Source organism: Phyllostomus hastatus, unplaced genomic scaffold (genome assembly GCF_019186645.2).
Source record: "Phyllostomus hastatus isolate PE091 unplaced genomic scaffold, TTU_PhHast_1.1 phas_scaffold_39, whole genome shotgun sequence".
Classification (NCBI taxonomy): domain Eukaryota; kingdom Metazoa; phylum Chordata; class Mammalia; order Chiroptera; family Phyllostomidae; genus Phyllostomus; species Phyllostomus hastatus.
Window position 1 is genome coordinate 27,676,604 of NW_025334028.1, and position 26,160 is coordinate 27,702,763.

At 40.0% G+C, this 26,160-nt stretch overlaps 1 protein-coding gene across 4 annotated transcripts in view; it reads left to right on the forward strand.

Moving 5' to 3' along the window:
* The first annotated feature begins 1,130 nt into the window (after window positions 1–1,130).
* The window catches only part of NPNT (nephronectin), a 78,998-nt gene continuing 53,968 nt past the window's right edge, over window positions 1,131–26,160 (forward strand). Inside the window, exons 1-3 of one of the 4 annotated variants that reach the window (XM_045820308.1) lie at window positions 1,131–1,563; window positions 3,514–3,614; window positions 20,724–20,774. In XM_045820308.1, coding sequence (XP_045676264.1) covers window positions 1,493–1,563; window positions 3,514–3,614; window positions 20,724–20,774 — 223 coding nt within the window. In that variant the 5' untranslated portion in view covers window positions 1,131–1,492. The remainder of the gene's footprint in view (window positions 1,564–3,513; window positions 3,615–20,723; window positions 20,775–26,160) is intronic. The other 3 variants (XM_045820311.1, XM_045820310.1, XM_045820312.1) reach the window with 3 other exon arrangements.

Genomic DNA, 26,160 nt, shown 5'->3' on the forward strand with positions numbered 1-26,160 from the left:
TTTTATGCACTAATCAAAGAAACTTGTCCTTGTAGAGTTTGCATTGTAGCAGAAATAAAACCTACAAAGAAGAAATAAGCAAATTATATAGGAAACTATTGGATTAGCGGTATGAGAAAAGAAACAAAGTAGAACAGGCAGGAGGGAGCAGGAGAGGGCGGCCACAATTTTAAATAGGGTGCTCAAGGTTGGTCTCCTCAGAGAGGTGACGTTTGAGCAAAGACAGAATGAAGTGACAACGTGAGCAGGGCAGACATCTGAGTCCAGGCAAAAGTAACAGGTCAGTGGCACTAAGGCAGGGGCATGACTGGAATGTTCTAGAAAGGCAAGGAAGCCAAGGATTAGGAGAAGAGAGATAGGGTCTGAGAGGTTTGGGAGAAGGCAGATCACTGCCCTGGGGAGTCTTTCAGGGGTAGGGTTTGGGAAGAGGGCTGACTCGATTGGACTTATGTTTTAAATGTGCATTTTAGGATACTGGTTGCGTGTTTTCATTCGAGCGCAGTTCTCTAGTACAATATGTTTTACTCTGCCACAACAGAGCAATGGTTGATTAAGATGGTTTCTAAAACATCTCTGGAGGATCAGGCACCACAAGACTGCTAAGTAGTAACAGCCTTTCCTCTCTGGCGGGCACGTGCGCGTGGAGAGGCACCCGTCGCTATCCTAATGTGAGGGTAGCTGAGCTGGCAGAGATGGAAAGTCTGCACGTTTCTTCTTTAAAACTCGACTGGAGAGCCAAACGTTTCTTTCGGTTGGTTACCAAATAAAAAATATGCTTTTGCCAACTCTGTGTGAGAAGCAAACTCCTGGAGTTTCCTTTGGCTAATTTGCCCAAGTCTTGCTGTGGTTTCGCTAAATGCAGATGATGCTCCGTTCCAGCGCCATAAACCTCTCTGGTCTTGGACTTCTCGACTGTCGGGTGAAAGCTGTGGCTCTTCCCCGTGTTCATCACCTGTTGGGGCGGAACCCGCAGAGCGCGCTCCTACGCCCCAGTCCATTTTCTTTTCTTTCTTTTTGGTCTCAGGCTCACCCTTTCTTGCTGAGCACCCTGCTTCACTCGTCCAGGCCCGGCGCACAACGTTCCTCCCAGCCTGGCGCTTGCCCAGCTTGGCTGGCCCCCAAGAGACTCTGCCTTTCCGAGCACCCCCGCCCGCGAGCTCCCCGCAGCCGGGCCAGGCGCCCTCACCCCTCGCCCAGGGCCGGGAGGGCTGCGAGTGGAGCGCACGCGCACCCCCGCCCCTCCCCTCAGGCGGCGGTTCCCCCTGCAGCGCCTCCCTCGCGGGGAGGGAGCCGGAGGGGCTCCAGGCGCTGTGCAGCAGACCTGATCGGGCTGCGCGCCGCTCCGCTCTCCTCCGAGGGTGGCAGCAGCAGCAGCCTGGGCTGCCGCAGCTCCTCGGGGGAAGCAAGAAGGCGAGCGCGCCTTCACCCGCGCCGAGTACCCCAACCTGGTCCCCACGTGTAGCCGCGCCGCCGCCAGGCCTGGCCACCCGACATGGATCTCCTCCTGGCGCTGGTGCTCGGGTTCTCTCTCTCCCTGCCCGCGGCCGCCGAATTCGACGGGAGGTGAGTTGGCCCCAGCGCGACCAGCCTTCCGCCTTCTTTCCCACGTTCATCACCTGGAGTCCTGAGGTCCCCTCCGCCGGCGTGGCGGCGCGGTCCTGGAAGCCCGGCCACCGCATTGCCTCGGCGGGAGGAGGGTCGTCGAGCCGCTCTCTCCCCCCGGGGGGACCCCGCCGGGGCTCCCGGCCGGGGGACTCGGGCTAGGGGCGAAGGGAATATTGAGACCAGCATCTCGCCTCTGAGGTGACGCGCAAGGACATCCCTTGGCCGGGAAACTCCGGCTCCTGATTTAGACGGCTCCTCAGTGGGGAAACCTCCCAAGGGGCAGGGTCGCATCCGGGCTTGGAGCTCTCGGGGCCGCTCACACCGAGGGTGGCGGTGAGGGAGCCACTGGGCTCCAGGGGAGACCTGTTTGCCTTTCCACTTGATTTTCCAGAAAGACTCAAAATAAGGACTGAGTTGTGTAAGTGCGCGCGCGCACACACACACTCACAGCCACCCCCGGGACCTCGGGCGAGCCCGACTACGGCGTGCTGTGACAGGTTCCAACCACCAGACTCCGTCTCCGCTGTCTCCGGGCCCTTCCTACCGCCGCGCCGCCGGGTGCGCTGGGCGAGTGTGTGTGACTGTGTGTGTGTGTGTGTACACCAGACTCGCAGCTCAGCAGGAGGCACCAGGAGGGATCCTCACCTGGGTCACACCGCTACCCAGCTGCTCTCTTCCAGCGGCCAACACTCACCGATTACCTCCCTGCGGGGCGCTAAAGACTGCCGCACCTGTTTTACCGGCAGTCTTGGAACGAATCAATTCCACGATTGATTGATTATCTTTCTTGTACCTGGAGGGTAAAGGAAGGGAACCAGTGGAGCGCAACGTCTTGCTTACCACCTGGTCGGAGGAAATAGAAAGTTCTGGGTTATTTTGTTCTTTGGGCTCGCGGGCATGGGAGAGGGGAGATAAAAGAAAATAAAAGGTTAGTGGAGACCGGGTGTAGCGGCCAAAAGCTGTATTACTTTTTGAAGCAGTTATTTCCCACATTCGAGTATGTTGTGCATTTCTTGCACACGCAAGAAGTGCATCATGTGATTAAGTGTAAACTTTGAATGTAGCTTTAAAAAGAGGTCTAAAACAGCCAGTGAAAATATTGATCCTCTGTGGAGGGGTCATTTAGGTGTCTAAACAAGTAAGCAATTCACCAAATAAGGTACCAAAGTGCAATCTGGTGGATGAATCAGAACCCTGAAATCGAATACTTTCTTTAGTCCTTATTTACATTACAGAGGAAGATAACATGAATTGTTGATCCAGAAAAGTTCAAACCACAAGAACACTTGAGATGTTAGCTATGCTTTAGACTCCCTTGGTTTTACTTAGACTTCTTTTTCTAGTACACTTTTTTTTTTTTCTGGGAACTTTTTCTGCCAAAGAGTCGTATCTCAAAAAGAGTTCTGTTTCATTTGATTTTGAGGAAACTCCCCCCTTCCCACCCCTTCCCACATTTACCTTTTATGTAAGGCAGAGTTTTTTTTTCTTTCTACTTTGACATGTCTTAATACTTTTCAGTTTATGATGAATCAGTCAAAAACTGTCCCCACCCCGCCAGTAGGTGTGGGTCTTTGAGGAATCTGTTTTATCTCAGGCTTCAGAAACCACCCTGTGAGTGGCAGCCTTGAGAATCTTGGTTTGAGCTGGTGTTCTTTCCATTTAAGAAAGGATCATCCCTCTTTTTTTGCCCTGCTCCGGTGTGTTGTGTGTGTGTTTAATTGTCTGAAACTTGAAATTAGATCATAGCAGAACTATTTCCCTGAAGGTGTTTTATCCTTAAATTTGTGCAGGCATGAAAGAGTTCATAGAAAATTGGATGTGATTTATTTTTTTCTAAAATAATAACAGAGGACGTTACTTTTACTTTCAAACATGTTTTTATTTATTTTGCATCTTTTTGTTTGATAGGTGGCCCAGGCAAATAGTGTCATCAGTTGGCCTGTGTCGTTATGGTGGGAGGATTGACTGCTGCTGGGGCTGGGCCCGCCGGTCCTGGGGACAGTGTCAGCGTGAGTATCATCACCCTGGGGACTGCAGCTCCCCGGGAGGTGGGGCTCTCCACCCTCATACGGGGCTTCACTCTGCACACGGGAGGGCTCATTACAAGCATGGCTTGATGGTGTGGCTCTGACATGGGAGTTTTCAGGCACAGTCCCCAGCTCCTTATTCTGCCTCTTTCCAAAGTGAACCACCTGTATGCAGTAAGGAGCCAGTTTTGTTACTCACAGGATGCTCATTTCCGCATTCATCCCCAGTATCTCCAGCTTCTGTTTTCTCATCACTCTCACTCTTTTCTTTGCTCCAGGCTCTGAGATGGGGGTAAGATAATGAGTCTAGACTGTATTTACACTAAGTAAGCTCTGAACCTTATAGCACTTACAAAATCCTTACCATAGCTGTTGTGTAAAGAGGCCTATTTGTAAATCTTTTTTTTTCCAAAGTGCGGTTGTATTGACTGTGTTCTAAAGGGACCACCCAGTATAATCAAACAACACCTCTGAAAAATACATGTTTTAAGTTCTATAATTAATTATATAATAAGTGTCAAAAAATCAGAACACTGATTTTTTTTACCTTTTCCATGATCACAAATGAATACCTTTTATGGTGAAAATCAAAGCTACATCAGAGAAGTTTGAGAAATTTGTTTCCAGAATTTTATCTGGATTTCAATTTTACCTTACTCCTCCTACCAAATGAACAAAAACAAAAACACTCCCCCGGAAAATAACTAAGTAAATTTCAGGAGCGTCTTTACAGTACTAGGTTGGCAAGTCTGTTGAAGTGATGGGAATGAAAGTGGGTTCCTGGCGTTTTACTACTAGTAAGAAAGGGGCTTAGAGGAATAGAGAAGTGTAGTTAACAAAGCTGCAGCTGGAAGGGGAGGAGCCTGCCTTAGAGATGTGTTGGTAGTGAGAGGAATAGAGTACTTATTAAGTTCCAAAGAGTTAGGAGTTCCTTCAGCTATTTCATTCTCTGAGAATTGCATGTGATATCTATTCTGAACTTCCTAAAGGAAGGAGAAGGACAGAGGGACAGTTACAGGTTGACTTTGTAATTCCAGGTCCAGGCTGATATCTGTGGTTAGGGATGGAATGGTAAAGGGGACTACTGTTGAGCTACCTGCTACCTGCAAGCCTTTGTGCCAGATATTTTGCACAGCTGGGCCACTGCATTCTATTGTAAAGGGAGATGGTGGCAACTCCAGTTTCTAGTAAACAAGAGAACTAGGCAAAGCTCCCCTGTACTCCCTCCCCATCACCTCCCCCTGCCACCCACCACTACCACCCAGTGGACACACACACATATACACACACACTACTTAATTGATTCAACACTTGTTAAGGGAATATGGTCAAAAGGGAGAATGGTACCTGGTGGGATATAGTCTTCTGCCAATTTTTTCTCAGAAGTATTTGCACAACTGGAGGCCACAGGTGTGGAATTTGAAATGCAATCAGGCTTTGAAAATCAAAGGGGAAAGAGAGGACCCCTTTCTTGGCCCAACATGATCATCTTTCCCAAATGAAAAATGAGTAGTTTCTTTGCAGGAATGGAGATAGTTCCCTCCTTCTTTACTGCCTTTTCGGGACACTCCCTAAGGGGATGTTGAAGTGCTTTGGGGTGGGTCCAGTCCCCCAGCCTCTGCCCAGACAAGGCTGCCCTGGCAGAAAGCCCTGAGCACAGTGGTGTGCACCTTCCCTGAAGGCAGAACGCCAGAGCAGTGGGCAGAGGCAGAGCAGTACGTAGCTCTCTGCCAGATGTGCTAAGAATTCCACGGAGAAAACTCTATCTGTTAGAGATATTCCCCAGAAAGAACCTTGAGGAGCTGTTCTATGTCTCTTTGCCGTGTCGTTAAATTTTCTCTAATATACACCAGCTTGGGGATTCTGAATGTAAAGGCCTTTCAAAGTTTCAGCGGCATGACAGAATTTAAACCTGCTAAGAATCACTTTTTGCATAGTAGCTTTCCCAACAAATACAGGGTGCTATTTTATTATTTTCCGTATCTTTATTTTGTTTCCAAAAGATTTAAAGTGATCAAAAATAGTATTTGATAGTATTTGCCTTTTCCTTCTTGTTATTTCTTAAGAATCTGAGAAAGCTGCAACATGGCATGAGTTAATTATTGAAATGGTAATGTTATAAAAATGTTAGATGATCTGCACAAATCACAATTTCTCTTTGTTTAGATTTGGTGACAGTTTGTGGGGCAGAATATTGGAGGGGAATAGGGACCCTGGAGCATGACTGTCTGGGTTCAAATTAGTTCTGTCACTTACAAACTCTGTGACCTTGACCAAGTCATTCATTCTCTCTGCGCTTTATTTTCCTCATTTCTAAACTGGATCTGAAATAGTGTGCTACCTTGTAGGTATAACCATAACAATGCTTAAACAATTATCTCTAAAGCATTTAAAATTACTCCTGGCACACAGCAAATACTACATACGTGTTTGGTGAAATTAAGAAAATGCAAAGGAATACTGCTATTGAAACAGTGCTGTGGGGTGGGATGTGCCCGTGCTCGCAGATTCTTTGTTGCCTAGGCATGATATATGTATTTTGCATTTATACTGCCAAAATAAAAAATGGTCCCAAGCTTCTCTGTTGCAATAAAATAAAATGCCTTTAAATTACAAAGGGCCAGATGGATCTTTACCATTAATAATGTAGATGGCAAAGTTGTAAAATCGAGTTCAAAGATGGATGTTTCCTTGTGTGTGTTTTATTTTTCCAGAATCTCAGATGGTCCAAATGTGTCTTATCAGAGAACCCACCATCTTTGTTTTGCTATAAACAGGTAGAGGAATGCAGGGGTGAGAGGTCAGCTCAAAGTGGGAAGAACTGCCCTGATAGAGGATTTTTTAGGAACAAATGGAAAATTTCTGATTAGTTTTTTCAAAAACTAGTCTTGTTTTTTCAAAGCAAGTCTCTGTGAAATTAAAATATTTGTCACTGTATTTATTTAAGGAAAATACATTTGCTGTTTTTTAATAGTTACATCTGGTAATGGATTACTTATAAAAATTCCAAAGAGCTTCTGGGAAATTTTATGTGAAAAATGTTTTTGCCTTTCTGACCCTTAATTAGATAATCTCAGTGTTCTTTCTCCTAAGAAGCATTCTCCCTTTTTAATTTTTTCCATTTTATTTATTTATTAATTTATTCTTGTTTGTTCTATTACAGTTGTCCCAATTTTCCCCCTTTGCCCTCTTCCTACTAGCCCACCCCCCGCTCCCACAGTCAATGCCCACACCATCGCCCATGTCCACGGATCATTCATACATGTTCTTTGACTAATCCCTTCCCCTTCTTTCCACCATGTGCCCCCTACCCCTTTCCTCTGGCAGTTATCAGTCTGTTTCCTGTTTCCACATCTCTGGGTCTGTTTTGCTCATTGGTTTATTTTGTTCATTAGATTCTTCTTATAAGTGGGATCATATGGTATTTGTCTTTCACCAACTGGCTTATTTCACTTAACGTAATAGTCTCCAGTTCTATCCATGCTGTTGCAAAGATAGTAATTCCTCTTCTTTCTGATGCATAGAATTCCATTGTGTAAATGTACCAGTTTTTTAATCCATTAATCTACTGGTGGGCATTTTAGACTGTTTCCAGCACTTGCCTATTGTAAATTGTGCTGCTATGAACATTGAGGTGCATAGGTTCTTTTGAATTGGTGTTTCAGGACTCTTAGGGTATATTCCCAGCAATGGAATCACTGGGTCAAAAGGCAGTTCCATTTTTAATTTTTGGAGGAAATTCCATGTGGTTTTCCACAGTGGCTGCAGGAGTCTGCATCCCCACCAACAGTGCACTAGGGTTCCCCTTTCTCCACATCCTCACCAGCACTTGTTATTTGTTGATTTTATTGATGATGGGCATTCTGACACCTGTGAGGTGATATTTCATTGTGGTTTTAATTTGCATCTTTCTCATGGCTAGTGAGGTTGAGCATTTTTTCATTCTCACTTTCTTATCAAGGGTGCCCAGTTTCTTGTTTCTCTGAATGACTTGCTTTGGAATTTTCCTTCAAATCAGCACAGCAAAACAAAAGGAAGCTATTCCCACCTATACCCAGGACCTCCCAATGTATCCCTACAGTGTTGTCCAACCCGTAGCCTAGGATGGCTTTGTATGTTACCCAATACTAAATTGTAGATTTACTTAAAACCTCTTTTTTGGCTCATCAGGGTTTTTTTTTTTAGTGTTTGTGTATTTAATGTGTGGTCCAAGACAACTCATCTTCTTCCATGTGGCTGAGAGATAGCAAAAGGTTGGACTCCTCTACTTAGAATTTATGTGTGTATGCTGGGGAGGCTGTTCCCTTGATATACTGAATACTATTTATCAGGTCTTGTGCCCTAGTGCAGGGATCCTGTGGTCAGTGTTTATTCCATTTGGTTGAGCATATGTGAGATGTTTTGATTCAGTATTCATGGGCTTAAATATATGAAGTCTGCCCAGAAAAAGTCCAGCCATTGTTAATATAATGAGAATGGTTTGCACAACATCGATGTAACCTGGCAGCCAAGGAGAGTGGACTGGAATGTGCGTGCGTGAACAATGATGACCTCACTGTACTAGTCAGTGGGGGCAGTAGATGCCTTTGGGTGAGCATGTGTACTGTGTGACTGTCACATTCAAAATGACTGAGCAAGTAGCAATGAATATGCATCAAATTTTGCATTAAGCTTGAACATTTTTCTGTGGAAACTTTGGATGATTAAGAAGGCTGCAGCTATGGGCAACTGGTGATTGGCAGCTTTGTCATGACAATGTGCCATTCATGCATCACATCTCGTGAAGAGTATTTTGGCAAAACATCAAATCACTCAGGTGACTCAGCATCCTGACAACTCAGATTTGGCACCCTGTGACTTTGACATTTCCCCAAAACTAAAATCACCTTTGAATGGGAAGAGATTTCAACCATTCATGAGATTCAAGAAAATATGATGGGCCAGCTGATGGTAATTGGAAGGACTGTGTGAGGTGCCACGGTGCCTATTCCGAAGGAGACGGAGGCATCATTGTACTATGTGCAGTGTTTCTTGTATGTTGTATCTTCTTGAGTAAATGTCTTTATTTTTCATATGATATGGCTGCATACCTTCTGGACAGACCTCATATGTATTTGCACAAAACATGCTGCATTTTCCAATTGCTACTACCCACTTTCATTGACTTGTTTGGAGAGGCCCACGCTGCTACAGGGCACCAGCGCTGCTTAGCCTCTGCTCTTGGCTCACTGTGTCTGGCCACAAAGCTACATTTAACCAGACTTCCCGTCCTCCCATCTGGAACTGAGGAAGGAAAGATCAGAGATGCTACCCAGGCAGAAATAGGAGCTGTCCTCCTGCTTCCTGCCTGTGCCACCCAAGACTCCATTCCAATGTTCCCGCCAGCTGGGAAACCATGACCTATTCCAGAAATAGGCAGGTTGTGTTTTCATAGTTCTTTTAGAGGTCATACCCTGGCTTGCTTTCTGTCTTTTGATTCTTTGTTTTGTATTCTTGACTTCTAAACAGACCTCCACATATTGAGGATTCCAAATTTGATTTTTCTAATTGTTTTGGGCCTTATTAACTATTGATGTGGCTCTTTATTATAAAGTAGATTTTCTTAATATGTTCATAACACACTGATGGTGACATATTTAAAGTACACAGTACCTAATCACTCAGATTGACACAAAATATTTGTTTCTTGCTCTGTAGTTATTCTGTTCCTTAACTTTTCCATCACATTAAGGCATGCTTCATTGTCATTATTTTAACAATTTTTCTACTCCAACCAAGTGGAGATCTCTATCATCAAGATTTCTCAGGGTGTGTGTATTTTAGAAAGCTGTGTATGCCTTGGAAGCAATTCCAAGCACTGGACTGAAAGCACTGGACAAATGGGGACATCTGAGCCCAGCCCTGGCTTCTCTACCCGATGAGCTATTTAACATTTCTCAACTGTAGTTTTCTTATTCGCAAGCAGATTTCTAAGATTCCATCACGTAGAAAAGAGTATGTAGGATCTAGATGTGGTGTTTCTATATGGTTGTCTGTTTACTTGGAGATTTGGCTGTATATGTGGCTACGACAATAGCATTTCTGTTGAAAGTGCTTCGTAGAGGAGTGAAGAACTCAAAATACAACTAGTCCCAGGTTTCAACAAAGCAATTCCGCTTCTGCCTTCTTTGGCTGTCAGTGAGCAATTTGTGGTTTCTGAAGGAAATTATGTAAATTGGGGTGGTTTTGCATCAATTTACTTAACACCAGGCAAAATGGAGATGTTTTATGTTCCTCTGGAGATTTTGGAAAGGTAAAACTGACACCTAGAGTTTGATTTTGCTTCATTAGCTTTAAACCTCATTATCTCCCGCCTCTCCCTGTAGTTAATAAAGGCTACAACTGTACAATTGCCATGTAAAGTGAAATGTTTGTATTCTTATCAACAATAGATAAATTTATAGGTTAGTTCAAAACAGGGACTGAGAAATAGTAATCTGTCCTGCAGCCACTTTGGAGTTATCAAATGATTTCAGTTGGATGATCCATATTACTGGCTAATGATAGTGGATCATTGGAAAGAATGACTAGCAAATTATTGAATTCTTTCTGTATTTCAAATGAAAAGCAGAGAATTTTGATTTAGAAAAATGAAACATTTAAACTTCATGTTCCATTTCCTACTTCTATCTTGGCTCAGAAATCCAGCCTCATCAATGGAACATGATTTAATAATGTTTGCTCCCTACAGTGGCCATTGAGTCACCGCCCCTAGTCACAAATTCATGTAGATTACACCTTTGATTATTTAGATTTTGAACATATTCTTTAACACAATCAGCAGTAAATAAGGAATGTTGGAATCACCTTTGAAGGCCGTGTATATCAGTCCCCATCAAAGACATTACTTCTAATGAATTGCTTTCCATTTGCAGTCAATGACTGTGGCAGCCTCCATGGAACATGAGTTGGTACTTGATAGATGAAGCTTTTTTAATACCTGTGCAATCATATGCACTCCGGGGGTAACTGGGAGTCTCAGGTGGGTTGTGCTGCCCAGACGCGTGTTTAAGACTGCCGGAAGGTCCCAGGGCCTCCTTAATGCAGCTGAGCTGGCTTCACTATAACTTATTGTTGATCGGCTTCCTCCTCTAATTTTCGGGTGAGAATGCAGAAACAGCTTTTTTTCTGAGGTAGGAATAAAAGCAAGGTGGTGGACAATCACAGAAGGGTTTTGAGTACTAAACCTGAAATCTCCATACCCTTAGGGAGTTTTGTTTTGTTTCATTTTTAGTTCAATTTCAGTAGTTTCCCCTCAGTTTATTAAAATATAATTGACATACAGCACCATATAAGTTTAAGGTATACAACAATGATTTGACTTCCATATGTTGTGAAATGATTACCACAATAAGTATCTATTATTTCATATGGTAGATACAAAAGAAAAACTTTTCTTGTGATGAGAATTCTTAGTATCTGTTCTCTTAACAACTGTCAAATATATCCTACAGCAGTGTTAAATATTGTCATCATGTTGTAATTCCATCCCTAGTACCTCTTTATCTTATAACCAGAAGTTTGTACCTTTTGACCACCTTCCTCCAATTTCCCCTCTTCCCCCTTGACCCCTCTGGTAAGGAAGTGAAATTTTTGGTTAAGATTATTCAACCACCACTTTCTGCAAGGCTATTTAAGAACATGTACTTCAGGTAACTTCAAGTGGTCTTGGAATGCAAATTCCAGACGTAAATCAGTGTTGAAGGAGTTTGACCTTTTTAAGCAGGTAGTTTTTGAGCATGTATAGTCTTGAAAGTTAAGTCTCACAGAAATTACTTCATTCCTTCAATTCTTTGCCTCCATTAGAACTGAGCTTTATATACTACTATTAAGACCTACTAATTTCCTAAGATTACCTCATAAAGTTAATCTGAGCAGATCTTAACCTCTGTGGATTTAAACTCTTAGTACCTCCCAAGATGGGAGGTTAGGCCCAGTAAAGGGAAGCACTCTAGTTGCTCAAAATTCAGCTGCTAGAGTTGCCCTCAAACACCTGCCATATCTGACCCCACAAATAACCCTGGTTTTCTAGTTGGAAACTTTCTGATAAGCTTTGAAAAGTATAGGTATGCTCCCCGCTTTTTCCCATTATAGCAAGTATAATGGGCAACATTTCTGTATGATGCTTTTTATCTGTAGAATTCATGTTATATACATTTTCTTGTTTTTTATTCTATTTTTCTATAACAGTTTATAATCTGAATTACTCTGTATTAGTTTCAGGTATACAGCATGGTGGTTAGACAATCATACACTTTACAAAGTGGCTCCCCAACCCAACTGGCACCATACATAGTAGCGATGGTGAGTGATTCCATGCAGCATCTTCAGTGGCTAATGGAGGAAACCCACTGCAAGGCTGGGCCTTCATCGTGGGAGGCGGGGATGAAAAGGAAGGAGAGAAGGGTTCCGATGGCCTAGTTCTCATTATCTTCCCCTCCTTCCCCACCACCACACACAAGTACTTATGCCCCTTTCCCACCAATTTTGTGCAGGTTTTAAAATTTTTCATCAGTTTTAAAATATTTATTTTGTAAGAGAAAATGAATTTATATCCTTAAATATTTCTCCTCAAAGCAATGGGTATTATCAATTTTTAGTGTACCTTTTAGAAATATTTTACATACTCATGGGCAAATTCCTATATATCTCCTTCCCCACCCCTTTTGTACAAATGAAAGCACACTGTATATATACCGTTCTGTGCCTTGCTTATTTTTCTAACTGTACATCTTAAAAGGCTTTCTTTATCACTAGCACATGAAGAGCCTGCTCACTTTTTTATGGATTCATAGTAGCCCATTATATGGCTATACTGTAATTGTTTAACCAGTTTCTTATTGATGGACATTTATGTTGATCGTGATCTTTTATTAATACTAAAATTCTAAAATAAGCAACTTAGAACACCTTAAAATGTTGTTTTGTGTGTGTTCTAGTATTTCTGCAGGATCACGTTTTTCTATGAGGTCAAACGGCATGCATTTGTAACTTTAACTAGTTGGCCAGTGGTTTCTTACTCGGCAGTATGTACGTAATGGGAAAGACTGGATTGCAATGCTGACATAAGGCTCTGGCAACCCTTTATCGAGAATCTAATCTGTTGCCTAATTCAAGGATTCTCTAGTCTGCTCTTTCCTTCAACCCTCTCTGACAAGTTAGTGAAGGACCACTTACCCCCATTTTCCACCTGTTTCCTCTTGGGCCAGAGGTACCTGGCTCACATTGGGAGGATGGGGCAAGGTTTGTCCACTTGTCAGGGTTTCTACTTGGCTTCTTACATATCAGTTTTGTATTTTTTATGGATGAGAATTTCTCTTATATTTAAGAAAGACTCAAGAATGTCTTTTTTTTAAAACTTTATTTAAATTGTTTTTGCAGTACAATTTTCTATCTTTTACTCCCATCCCAACCCACCCATCAAAAGTGTCTTTTATGAGTTGCTTAATTCATTGACATTTTATTTTCTTTATAGGCCAGCCATAATTTTTATGCCTATGTAGATAGTGTTTGCTTTTCTACTAGACCCATGACCTATTAGGGAGGATTATGTAGAATTTTGTTATCTAAATAACGCTTTGTTGGGACACCTGTTAGGATAAAATGATTTCAGCAAATAGTAAAATATTTTTGTACTAAAATACTTTTAAAAAGTGACTTTAGACCTAATTGGTGTGGCTCAGTTGGTTGGGCATCATCACGCAGTCAAGGGGTCACCGATTCGATTCCTGGGTTAGGTCACATGCCTGGGTTGTGTGTTTGGTCCCTGGTCAGGAGGACCATTGGAGAGGCAGCCAATCAGTGTTTCTCTCCCTCTTTTTCTCCCTCCCTTCCTCTCTCTCTAAAAAATAAATAAATAAAATGTTCAAAATGGGATTTAAAAAGTGACTTTAAAACTATAGGAGCATACTTTCCCATTACTTATTCTGATCCTTACCCCAATTACCTACTTAAATTGTCTAATTAAAACAAAATAAGAAATGCATGCATAAGTAACAAAAAAAAAGACTCAGGTTGAGAGAGAGAAGGCAGTGAGGGTCTTTCTGACTTCCCTATTTTTCTGACACCTACTTCAGATCCTGAGGACTTGTTACCTATTGATCTTTACAGAAATGCTTTACATCTAATAATTTCTAAGCATTTTCAAAATTTTCTTTGTTCATAAAATAATAGCACAAAGTAAGAACTGTTCTGTAACTTTTTTTATATGATATTACACTTTGAAGACCAGTCCTAATCAGTTCATGTAAATCTAATTCATTCTTGGAAGTGACTGCACAGTATACCATAATTAATATTAAAATCCTCTATGCACATTTAGGTGGTTTTCAATGTTTTGTTTTTATGAAATATGCTGCACTGAATATCTCTGCAGATTCATCATTACTGGTATATACATTTAGATGTGAGAGATTTCTAGAGACATCTTATTTCTATGTAAGTACAGTAATTGAAGAGGTCTCATTTTATTTATTATTTTTTAATTTTTTATTATTTTTAAAGATTTTATGTATTTAGTTTTAGAGAGGGAAGGGAGGGAGAAAGAGAGAGAGAGAGAAACATCAATGTGCAGTTGCTGGAGGCTGAGGCCTGCAACCCAGCCATGTGCCCTGACTGGGAATCGAACCTGCGACACTTCATTTTATTTTTTATAATTTTTATATAAAATATGCAACTTAATGGAGATTAAATCATTGATAATATTGCAAAGTGGAAACCCTCTGTTCAGTCACTTTCTGTTTTTGATTTCTTAGAAGGTACCTTGAGAGGTAAATAGAATTGATTTCTTTGTTTGAATTTGTTTACCTCCTACCTTGCATGGGGAAGGATGTAATGTGTCTACCAGAAATGCATGTAATGAAATAGAAAAATAGAACTAACAAGGTCTAGAGGGAAAAAAAGAGAAAGCATAGAATAAAAGGTAATGTCAGGAAGAGGGTTGTAAAATACAGGTATATATGCCATAGGACCCCCAATATGTTTTGTAATTTGGCTCTTCACTTCTGGTAGCCAAAGAAAAAAGAGATGTGTAATTGCTCATGTAATTCATGTTGTTTGTAGGGATAAAAAGAAGCATTTATTTGGAGGAATTAAGGCTTTTCCCACATCTAGTTTTGAAAGAAGACTTTCATGTGGTCCTTCATAGAGTGAGAGTGAGTGACAGAGTGGAAGGGGCATAGTGACATTTCTACCATGAGGCCAGGATTGGTTTGTAAAGCTGTTTCATAGGAGATCCCCCAGCCTTACATGAGGCCCTTACTCTAGAAGTACTGTTTATGGAAGGCTATTCTGCATGCAGTTTAAGAAGTGTTATCTATGCACTTAGCTTTCTGATTCCTCAGGTGGATCTAGCCCAGAATATCTAGCTGTGATAGGTAAACTGTTTAGGGCTTTTTGGAGCTTTCCAGGTTAGATAAGACAGTTTCAAGTTAAGATCTCTAACTCTTGAATCTGTTGTATTATTAATTAAAGACCAGTCCATATATTTTTGCTTTTTAGTCCATATTTTGAAGATCTTGCCTAATCAGTCAATTGATGGAGTTGGTATATAGATGCATTGTGAATGGAGTGCAGATAGGTGTCTCCTAGGATCCAGTATGAGGCTCTGCAAAGAAATCAATGGGAAAATTTTCATATAGTTTTGTATGATTTATTATTTTCATATTCATTGGATATCTATATGTTAGCTCATTGCCATTTTGCTATGTTCCTATTTCCATTGAAATTATGACTTGGGGTAAGAGGTGAGGCACAAGCACTGCTTTCACACATAATTTATCCCACATGTGCTGTTACATGGACTAAAGCCGAGTAAGCCCAGGAGAAACAAAGTCTTGACCAGTGCTCATTTCCCCAAAGCTCCTGATTGTCATAGGCATGCAGAGGAGCCAACCTGACCCTTAGTTGCTATCCTAGTTCACCTGGGTCTCATGGAGGGCTGCTCTAAATAAACCACTTATGCATGAATAGACCCAACGCAGAGCCTGTGGTAAGTTCTCATCTTGTCCCCTTCCAAACCCAAACTTAACTCCTCTTCACTGTGTTGCAAGGAGGGGCTGATTCCATCCACTCCTGAAGCCCCAGCGACACTGGAACCTGAACCGCTGATGCACACATGCTCTAGGAGCTCAGCACCACCCAAGAGTCTGACCTGTCCAAGAGTGCTCACCCCTTATCAACCTGAAGGGGAAACGAGGATTGTACATTGGCAGAGCTCAGGTCTTTCACTTCTTCATGGGAACAAATAAATGATCAGTTCTCAAAGATGTAGACAAGATAATTTGGCTTGAAAAAATTTCAAGCTGATATTAATCACTGACTACAGCCACAGAAAAATACTGATACCATAGGCCTAGTATGATTGACAGTGCACCTTGGTATCTACCAGGGCAAATAACTTGCAAAATGTACACATATTTACTAAAAAATTGTTGTGTTACAAGACATAGAGTTTTGTTAAGTAATATTAAATGTAAAGAAATTTTCGATTTTAGTACACTAAAGTTTGATTTAAAGTTTTCTGATTTTATCACTTAATTCCTATTAGTGCATAATTAAAGGGAAAATTATGGCCATAATAGAATTCATAATAAAATTTCTAATAAAGCAAGCATACAGGAGTATATTAAAAGCTAGATGTGATAAAGTGTTATGTATTAATATGTGTGGTAAAATAGTGTCAGATATCTATATATTCATTCCATATTCTTAGATTCTCTCAAGAATTTTAGATTTAACTTAGTCTGATTAAACACTGTTAACTTGTTACTCTTAACTCTCATGAAAGAAAAAATACAAATAATCAAAACAATTTTTTAGCTTTAAAATATGGTGGTAGATTGTGGGAAGAAACAGTTTTTCCCTAGTTGTATTTTATTAGAAGTCCTCATTTCCTGCCATACATTACCTAAAAGCAGGAGACAGCCTTGGTAGGTACTAGATGCCAGGGGAGAGCCAGTTTGAGATTAAGGGTTTGCTACTAGGTGATTGGCATGTGGATAATCTAGAGTCAACTAAATTTTATTTATTTTATTGTTTTTTAGATTTTTATTTATTTATTTTTTGAGAGGGAAGGGAAGGGCGGGGGGAGAGAGAGAGAGAGAAAGAGAAACATCAATGTGCAGTTTCTGGGGGCCGTGGCCTGCAACCCAGGCATGTGCCCTGACTGGGAATCAAACCCGTGATGCCTGGTTCGCAGCCTGCACTCAATCCACTGAGCTACGCCAGCCAGGTTGTGAGTCAACTAAATTTTAAAGCTGTACACCTCATTCGGTCAGTACCTCTTTAAACATTCTTTAAAACCAGTGATTTTCAATTGGTAAGCTGCAAGAATGTTTAGAACATGCAATACCTGACAATTTAGTCAGGGGCACTGACCTCTTTTTCCTTAGATTGTCAAATAAGAGAATGACAGCAGCCAACACAACAACAGTTATCTGGTGTGAATGAGTCAAAATTATACCTATTTTTGACAGATCAGCAAAAAATATAACATATTTTTTGATTTGCCACAGAATTTTAGTAATTAGTTTATGTGTGCCATGAGATGAAAAAAATTGAAAATCACTACCATAGATTAAGGATATAAATTCTTCAAAACATTGTTTTGCTATTGTAACATCAGATCACAAGGTTAGGGTTGCCTTTTGTAGATATTATTGTCTTATTCTGAAATTTTAGGAAATATGTTATCACAGTTTAAATTTGTGCTAATGTATGCAAAGGAAGAAACAATTAGGAATTTCTGGATTTAGGGTTATTTTGCCAAAAACAATGTTGTTTTTCAAAATCATTAGCCTTATTTTCATAAATCAGAGTTCTCAAAATCAGTTTCTATGTAAGGTCCCTAAATGGTCAAAAGTGTATGTTGCTAAATTTACAAAAAACTTCATGGATAGACTTTTCAAATATAAGCTTCCTGCCACTCAAAATATTGTTTTAAAGCCCAGTACCTTCTACATTACTTCAGTGTTAAGATTTTGTAGGTACTTGGTAATTATCTGCCATATGCTTGTATTTCAACAAATAGCAAATAATAGAAAAACACAAATTGCAACTCATGCTTAGTTGTATTTTTTGAATGTATGTGCATGTTTATGATTGATTTTCTATCATATACACCTGGTAATAGTTTCTACTGGGTAATGGTTCAAGGTCCTTTGTCCCTTGGATTGAATTTTAAAATCATTGATGAATTAAAAGATTTATTGTATCTTGGTGTCTATGTATGGCCAAGAATTAAGACATTTTCATGTATAGTTTAATTTCCTAAATAAGGCAGAATTGTTTTTGAAACAATAAAATTGAGAGAAGAGAACATAAATTTACAAAGAAATACTTTGTAGATTTGCCAAATGTTCTGTTCTCTAATCTTTGTTAAAGTCTGATGAATTCTACAGCTTTAATACTTACTGTGCAGAGTAGTGGGTTAGAAGTTGGGGCCATCCACATTCCTATTCCAGATGCTCTCTGTGGGACCTGTTGTCTTGTCTGTTGGTGTTACAAATGTACAGAGCTGAACAGTTGTCTATGAATAGTGTTTGCTGGGCCGGTACTAACTTTTTTGACAATGAGAGGTAGATACAGAGTGTCAGGGTGGACCTTTCCCTCTGCACACACACCTGACATTGGTCACCTGGAAGGAGGCGCATGTGTCGTATTATGCCCTGTGCTTAAGAGCTGTGTGACTCCAGGCTGAGTCACGCGGTAACTGCATCCGTTACCTCAGCCTGAAGCACTTTATTATTTCCTTTTCACAGGTTGTGATAGACCTAACGTTGCGGCATCTTTAGAGTCCTTTACAGTGAATTAAACTATACACCAATGGATAGGCATACATTTGGATCACAAGTGGTCTCAATTCCTTAGCGTTTCTTATCCCTTATTTTCTTTAACACTGTCGAAAGCCCACGCTTGACTCCAAATCTGTAAACCTATGTGTAGCAGGCAAGGAGGAGTGATCCCTGAATAATTTTGATTCTCTGGTTTATATTAGTCCCGATTTCATGAAATCATCAGAGTGCTTATTATCTTTAACTGTGCCTAATCTCGCGGAGAACCCTCAGTGACGTGCGCGTGTCACTGCGAGGCCTCTGATGAATGTGAGCAGCGGCCCTGGGCCAGTGGCAGGGGAGGGGTCTAGGTTTGTAAACTGTGACTGAGCGGGCTACACAGTAACGTTGTGTGTATTTACTGCCATGGCCGTTGTACACTAGCGGCGGAGAAACATTCTTAGAAGAACATGGGGCAGAATCTTCTATATTAGGTGCTACTAATGAATCCTATTTTAGTGCTTCTCACAGTGGAGTTTAAACCACAAAAATATATGAAGGGCATTTATTTTTGGCAACTTTCACAAAAATCATGGTGATGGTTGCCTATGAATATTTCCTTATGTGTCAATAGAAAATAGACCCCAGAAACTTCCTGGAAATAATCTATTCCAGGTTTAACTTTCCTTTGATTTAAAACGCAGTTTTGTATAGTTTTAAGATGCAAATGCTAAAATATGGAACATTGGTTAAAACGTCATGCTGAAAGTCTTACCAATGCATATACATATTGATAGCATAAAACTCACTAAATCAATGTGTGTCAAGGCTGACTTACGTTAAGTAGGAGAAATGTGATGCAACTTTAAGATACTACAAAGTGAAAAAACTATACAGAACTGTTTGGCTGCTTGGTACTAATATAGCTAGTTAGAAAATAATGATGTTTGCTATTCTTTATTGAGTTGTTTTATCTTTGTTTAAAGTCATTTAATATATTTTCTTGATAAATTAGATTATTCAAAATTGGCAATTAAAGAGTGTTAAAGAAACGGTATCCTTTTATATTTTTACTTTCTCATATATAACCATTGTTACAAATAGTTTTCTTTAACATATGATCTAGAATCTAATTTTTAGTTTATGTTTTGATTTACTTTCAGCTTTTTGCTTAGATTGTACCTGATATGTTTCATTATTCTCATTTAAGAAATGTATCAACATCAGTGTATGGTGAACTCTTTTGAAGTTAACAACAATAGTACAAAGAAAAACATTAATTTCTTACAACCTAACCAACGTGAAAAAATTCTCACAAGTAAATGTAGTGTGTGCCTTTAAAAATACAGAACAACCATTCTAGATTGATAATTAAATTACTACTTTATTTGAATCAAATTATACTTAGAATTTTTTCTTCTGGTTATTACCTGAAAGAAGGCTCCATCCACCTAATTTTAAATTACATAAATAAATGCAAAAATAAAAAGTTGAAGTGAGTATTTTATGCTTTAAAGACAGAAGATGTCAATCCCAAAGAGAAGTAATAAAGTCATCTTTTCCCTTACCTCTAGGATCTCTAGGCTGTGGTCAAACCCTGACCATTATTATTCGTCTGTCACATTTCTTCCTTTTACTTTCATTAAACTGGGTTGTTTATGTATCTTCAATTGAAGTGGCTGAGCTTTCAGGGTAATTCTTGTTGCTATTGACAACCAAAGCAGCCATGCAAGAAGAAAATGCTGTGGAAGGAAAGGAAAAAAAACCTTATTATTTCTTTCCCCAAAGTTGAAGAGAAAAGGGAACATACAGTATGTAAGAAACAGGTAAGTAAAGATATATCAATTTAAAAGCTATCAGCACTGGTTACTTATTGACCAAAAGTTTTAATTTTTTTCAGATACTTTGTCCAATACCCATTTAAATAAAAGGATACTGTCTCTTGGAACCAAAAATTAATATTCTGAAAATGAAAAATTGGACTAGAAGGTACAGTGTTACAGAAGGTCTGCAATATTTTAACTTAGAATTTGGACTATGAAAGAATAGCACAACTCAATTATTGGTTAATATTTTTGTTACAAAATGTTTTCTAATGACAAAATGGTGACTAAAATATTCTATTTTAAACATGTCCTAGAATTTTTTTTTGTTTCAGAAAAACACTGAAAGTTGAATATGTGTAAGTCTCCGGGAATGTAACAAGTTGATAAATACCCAAGTCCCGCCTCCTTACAGAGAAAAGATCTGGAATTTCTTTTTTTGGACATTTGTTTTGCAGCTTTCTACGTCTTAAGGCAGAGAATAGCCAGGATAAGGTGCCAGCTCAAAGGTTAGATGAATATATTTCTTGAAATAATTTTGGCTAATATGTGCTTGAAAGGCATAACTTCTAAATAATAACTTCACAAAATTAATAAAATTTAACCTTAGTTGTGGTTTTTTGAATTGCTTTTGGGGGTGGGAAATGATTTTCCTCAGAGATTTTTTTTTGTTCATAATTATGCTAAGTTAATTTTATTTCAGTTATTACATTAAACTTTTCCCTTTCAGTTTATAATTCTTTTTCCTCTTTTGTGAATCTAATAAATTGACCTTCATTCTAACCTAAAGGACAGTTTATATGTTTAATACTTAAGGAAGCAAATAAAAAATAAAAATACCAAAGTTCACCAAATGAAATTACTAACACCAGCCTATCATTAACCTGAGGGAATTGTATTCATATTAATTCTTCATGGAAAAATACAGGTAAGAAGTATTTTTATTGTATAAAAGAAATAAGATGTTGTAATAGCACCAACGGTATTCATGCTATTCTTTTGTTACCTAAAGGGTTCCTTATTTAAAGTATTTCTGGAAGTGAATAATGTCACTTGACAAATCACCCTACAGACACTTCAGTGGAAATACTCAAAATTCTGGTGAAATTTGGTGAAATCTGGTGTATTTTGGTGAAATACTCCAAATTCTGTTTAATGAAACTGGGGCCAAGAAGACAACATAGTTTCACCTGATTGAGGAAAGAGAGGATTTTAATAACAACAGTTGGAAATAAAAATTGACAGTGCTAGAAATAAAAGTGAAGGGATTTCTTCAGGGAGACTTAAAAAAAGTGAAACCATGGGTATCTCATAGTAACACAGTTACAGAATTAACTAGCAGAGCTATGGCTGAGTTAGGGAGACAGTGCCGTAGAGTGGAATGTGGGCTTTGTCACCAACAGATCTGGGTACAGGACCTGTTCCTGTCACCAACCATGAGATACTAGATATTTTATTTAACTTTCCTGAGCCACAATTTCCTGTTCTTTAAACCTCCTTTGCAAGATTGTTGCTGCCTCTGCTTACCTCTTGCAGAATAGTTCTTGGTAAATGTTTTCTGTTATTACTGTGTGGTCATTATAGAGAATACAGATAAGCTCTGAACAGTGTTTACTAGGGTCCATCGCAGCATCCATAGTTTTAGCATATTTTTAAATACATTTTGTTTACCCTGCCCATCTTTTGAAAATAATTAAATTGGAAGTAAAAAATTTCTCAAATTGTTCATTTCTACAATGTGAACTTTGGTTGGATAGCTGTCTGTGCTTTCGAACCATTCCTTTTCCACTTCTCTGGTATCCATTTGCAAACCTCAGAGTGGAGTATGGTTTTGGTTACCTAACCAAAGGAAAAGGAACTGAAGGAACTAGGATTGAATTGCCGAATTACCTTTAGAGTTACTGTGATTTATCTGACAAACTTTTGAGAGCTTACTGGAGGCAAGGAGTTAAGGCAGGTGCTGGGAGAGATGCAAAGGTTAGTAAAATGTGGCTTCTTGCTTGCAAGGAGCTGATTTGGTAAGATGGTTGTCTCATTCCTTCCTGTATTCTGAAGTAGGAAAGAGTTAAAGAGTTCAGGTTGTTCAGAGGAAGAATCACTTCCAACTAGAGAGGATCAAGGAAGATTGCATACTCTTAGTGGTGTTCAGTTGATTTATTCATTCAACAGATACATCTTGAGTGCTGTTACCTGCGTGACCCTGGGCCATCCACTACAGACACCACATCAGTAAGATGAAGCTGTGGGCATTCATGTCGCTTATGGTCAGTGTTGAAGGCCCACAGATGATGACAAAGCTGATGAGAGGTGTGTTTCAGTACAGGTGTGTTTTGAGATAGGACACTGCAAGAGCATACCTCAGGGAGGGGGAATGTGTGTGTATGGCCCAGACCAGGAATGAAAGGCTGGTGACCCAGTTAAATCTTGAGGGATAAGTCAAGTGAAGAGCACCCTGACCAGAGAGAAAAATGCATTAAAGCTTCAGGAGACAGAGTGAGGGGCCCATTCCAGGGAATGTAAGACCTCTAATCCAGCATTGCGCATGTGTGTGCAGGGCATCTGATGAGAGCACTGTGGGAGAAGTAGGGATGGGTTGACCTGGAAGGCCTTTGGTGTCATATTGAGTAGCCCAGCCTTTATCTCAGAGCTGTAGAGTAAGCAGGGACATTATAAAATCAGACTTATGTGTCAGAGTTTATAAGCTGGGGCTAATGGGTCAGATCTGGCATATAGGTGGATTTGGTTTTGCTCAGAGTGTTTTAACATTTTTTGAAACAATTGCCAGGGTAGATGTCAGGCTTTATGAAAAATCAGTAGTTCTGCATTACAGCAAGGAGTTGGGCTGGAGTTGCTCAGCAGCTGCCCTATCAAGAAGGGACACATACTTCATTTTATCACGCGGCTCATGTCTTCCAGGCAAATGCCTGGGGCCTGTAGGCCTTTGAGTTCCCAGGGTCCATCTCTGAATGTTTTTTTTAGTGATAATTTAGAGAAGAGCCATTTGAAACTTGGAGCTAGAGATTATTACAGTAAATCTGGTGAAAAATTAGGTTTTATCTTAAGTAGTAATGGTGGGAACAGAGAGAAGGTCACTAAGGAGAAAGGAGAGGGAGGCATGCATCAGCACAGGGATGCCAGTGTGGACTTGGGAGACCAAGAGACCTGGCTGCCACCATGAACTGTGTTTTTGAGAAACGTACATTACCTTTCTGGACAATAACTTTGTTTTTGGTAAGATGTAGATAAGAGGCCTGTCTCATAGGGTCTTTTTTTTTTTTTTAATGAGGATCAAATGAGGGAATACTTACAGAGCATTTAGTTTAGTAACTGGCTCCTCTTAGTTCACACTCACTTGTGAACTAAGCTGTGGTGATGATGGTTGTGTAGCCCTCACTCCACAACTGGTGTGTTGTCCACCTTCCAACTTCGGTGTGCTACTGGGTGAGCTAGAGAACAGAAAAGAACGTGCAGATGCTGACTTCAGGGTTGGATGTGGTACATGGAAGTACTCTGTGACTATGAAGTTGAGAAGCTGATACATGATTGGGTTCAACACCAAAGTGAATAATTGTTAGGAATGAATGACCACTTTTTTTTTGAAGCTTGTATTCTCTCTTAACTGAACATACCAAAAATCAGCCCTGACTCAAGTCCCATCTGAAATTCCACCTTCTCCCCCCTGCCTTCCTTTCGTCAGCAGTAGGAAGTCTTCTCTCCTTTCTCCCCATTTAGTTGGGACACTCACACGGAGCCTATCTCACACTGCTCCACAGCATGCTTATCTGTGGGTCTGTGACATTTGTTCTGCTAGACTGAGAGTTCCATGAACCTGGGGCCGTGTCCTACACATCCTTATATCCAGTGCAATAGCTTCAGCAATGCCTAGTCTGGTTCAGTTCAGTATGCTTTTGAAGGTGGAAAGACCACACACATACTTCTTTATAAAAGGGATAAAAAAGATGAAGATGCAATCTTAATAAGCAGATTGTGCTTTACAGAAAAGATAATTTATTGGGAAAATGAATATGAGTTTTTCTGCCTATCTTATGGCCTTATTACATATCATAGATCTTAATCTTGACTAAAGTTCTACAAAAAATCAATTTACATGCTTGAAACATATGAAATGTAATCTGATTGTGTCATCTATAGCTTACAATCCATTGGCTGTTCGCAGTTACGGTTAGAATCTTGATTCTCAGACTATGAAGCTGTCCAGGCTGACAACTCCCTTATCTTTGAAGGACTATTGTGTGCTATATGGACCCAGTCACAGGGACTGCTGTTGTATTTCTAGATCCTCTGCTGCTTCACCCCCTTCTGCTCATTCTGATGAAAGGCCCTTCACCCATCCAGATGGCAAATTTTCACTCACCCTTTAAGATTCAGCTCATATTTCCATTGGCAAGCCTTTCCTGACATTTTCCCTACTCATTCCTCTCTGCAGAGAAATTCCTTCTTCTATATTCTTTAAATACCTCATACACCTGCCATATCTGTCTTTGTCAAGAGACAGTACGCTATTTCAGAATTTCAGAGCAAGGACTGTGTACTTAGAGAGCTCAAAGTCTAGTGAGGGAACTAGATAAGAAAAATAACTGTGATACAAGGCATGGTGTATGTACATATGAATATAAACATGTATAAATAATTTATGACAGAGGGGTACACAGAGGCTTCTGAAAGCACTGAGGGAGGTTTCCAAACTGAGAATGCAGGGCCAGTGCAGCCCTTGGAGATGGTACTGTTTAAGCCGAATATTGAAGCCTGTCTAGGTGTTAGTTTGGCAGACAAGGGGAAGAATGACATTCCATATAAATGTATGGAGGTATTAGAGAGAGAGTGTTATTTTTGAGAACTTCCATTTGTTGGTGTGTTTGTAGACATGATTGGAGATGAGCCTGGTGGGGAAGGCGGGACTCAGATCATGAAATGCAGTGCTGAATGCCATGCTGAGACATTGGTCTCCTGTGATGAGCTAAGTGAACATGAAGAAGAGTCAGCGAGGGTGAGGAGGAGAATGGCGCGGTAAGATTGTGGTCCAGGCCCTTCAATGGTAGCGTAGGCCTGCTGAGGTCCATAGTGGGAGCAAGAAGGCCACCGTGCTGTCATTTATTTAACTGATCCTGTACTGATGGACATTTAGGTTTTTTCTAGTTTTTTATTTAAGGTTCTTGGTAAGATAAATTTAAAACACTTCATGAATTAATGTTTTCTTTAAAAAACGGTATACCAAACTGACAGTTGCTTCACATCATGTAAGTGTATGCACAGTCATAAAATGATTCTATTTTTCAAATAGTTAATATATGGCTCAATTCACTGTATCAGTGACTCTTTCAAACATAGAGATTTTGGTTACTGAAAGAAGTAATGATGGTCACATTAGAATTTTTCTTGCCTTTTTTGATGATTGCCCAGTAAAGTTGCTCAAAATTGGAGCACCATCTCTTCAGCTAAAACAAATATAATTTTTAACTAAAAGGAATACTTTAATGTGTTTTATTATATCCTAATAAATTCTTTTTTTATACAATTTAGTCAGATGCAAATATATTTCTTTTATTTATTTATTTATTTATTTATTTATTTATTTATTTATTTATTTTTGGGGAGGGAAGGGAGGGGGATAGAGAGAGAGAAAGAGAGAGAGAGAGAGAAACATCAATGTGCGGTTGCTGGGGGTTATGGCCTGCAACCCAGGAATGTACCCTGGCTGGGAATTGAACCTGGGACACTTTGGTTCCCAGCCCACGCTCAACCCACTGAGCTACGCCAGCCAGGGCTATATCCTAAGAAATTCTTACATTATGAAACCAGATGTGCTGTAAATTTGCTTTTCTAAGAAAAAAAGTTTTGGCACTGCTTTTTTTCCTAATACCTTTTGTGACTCTT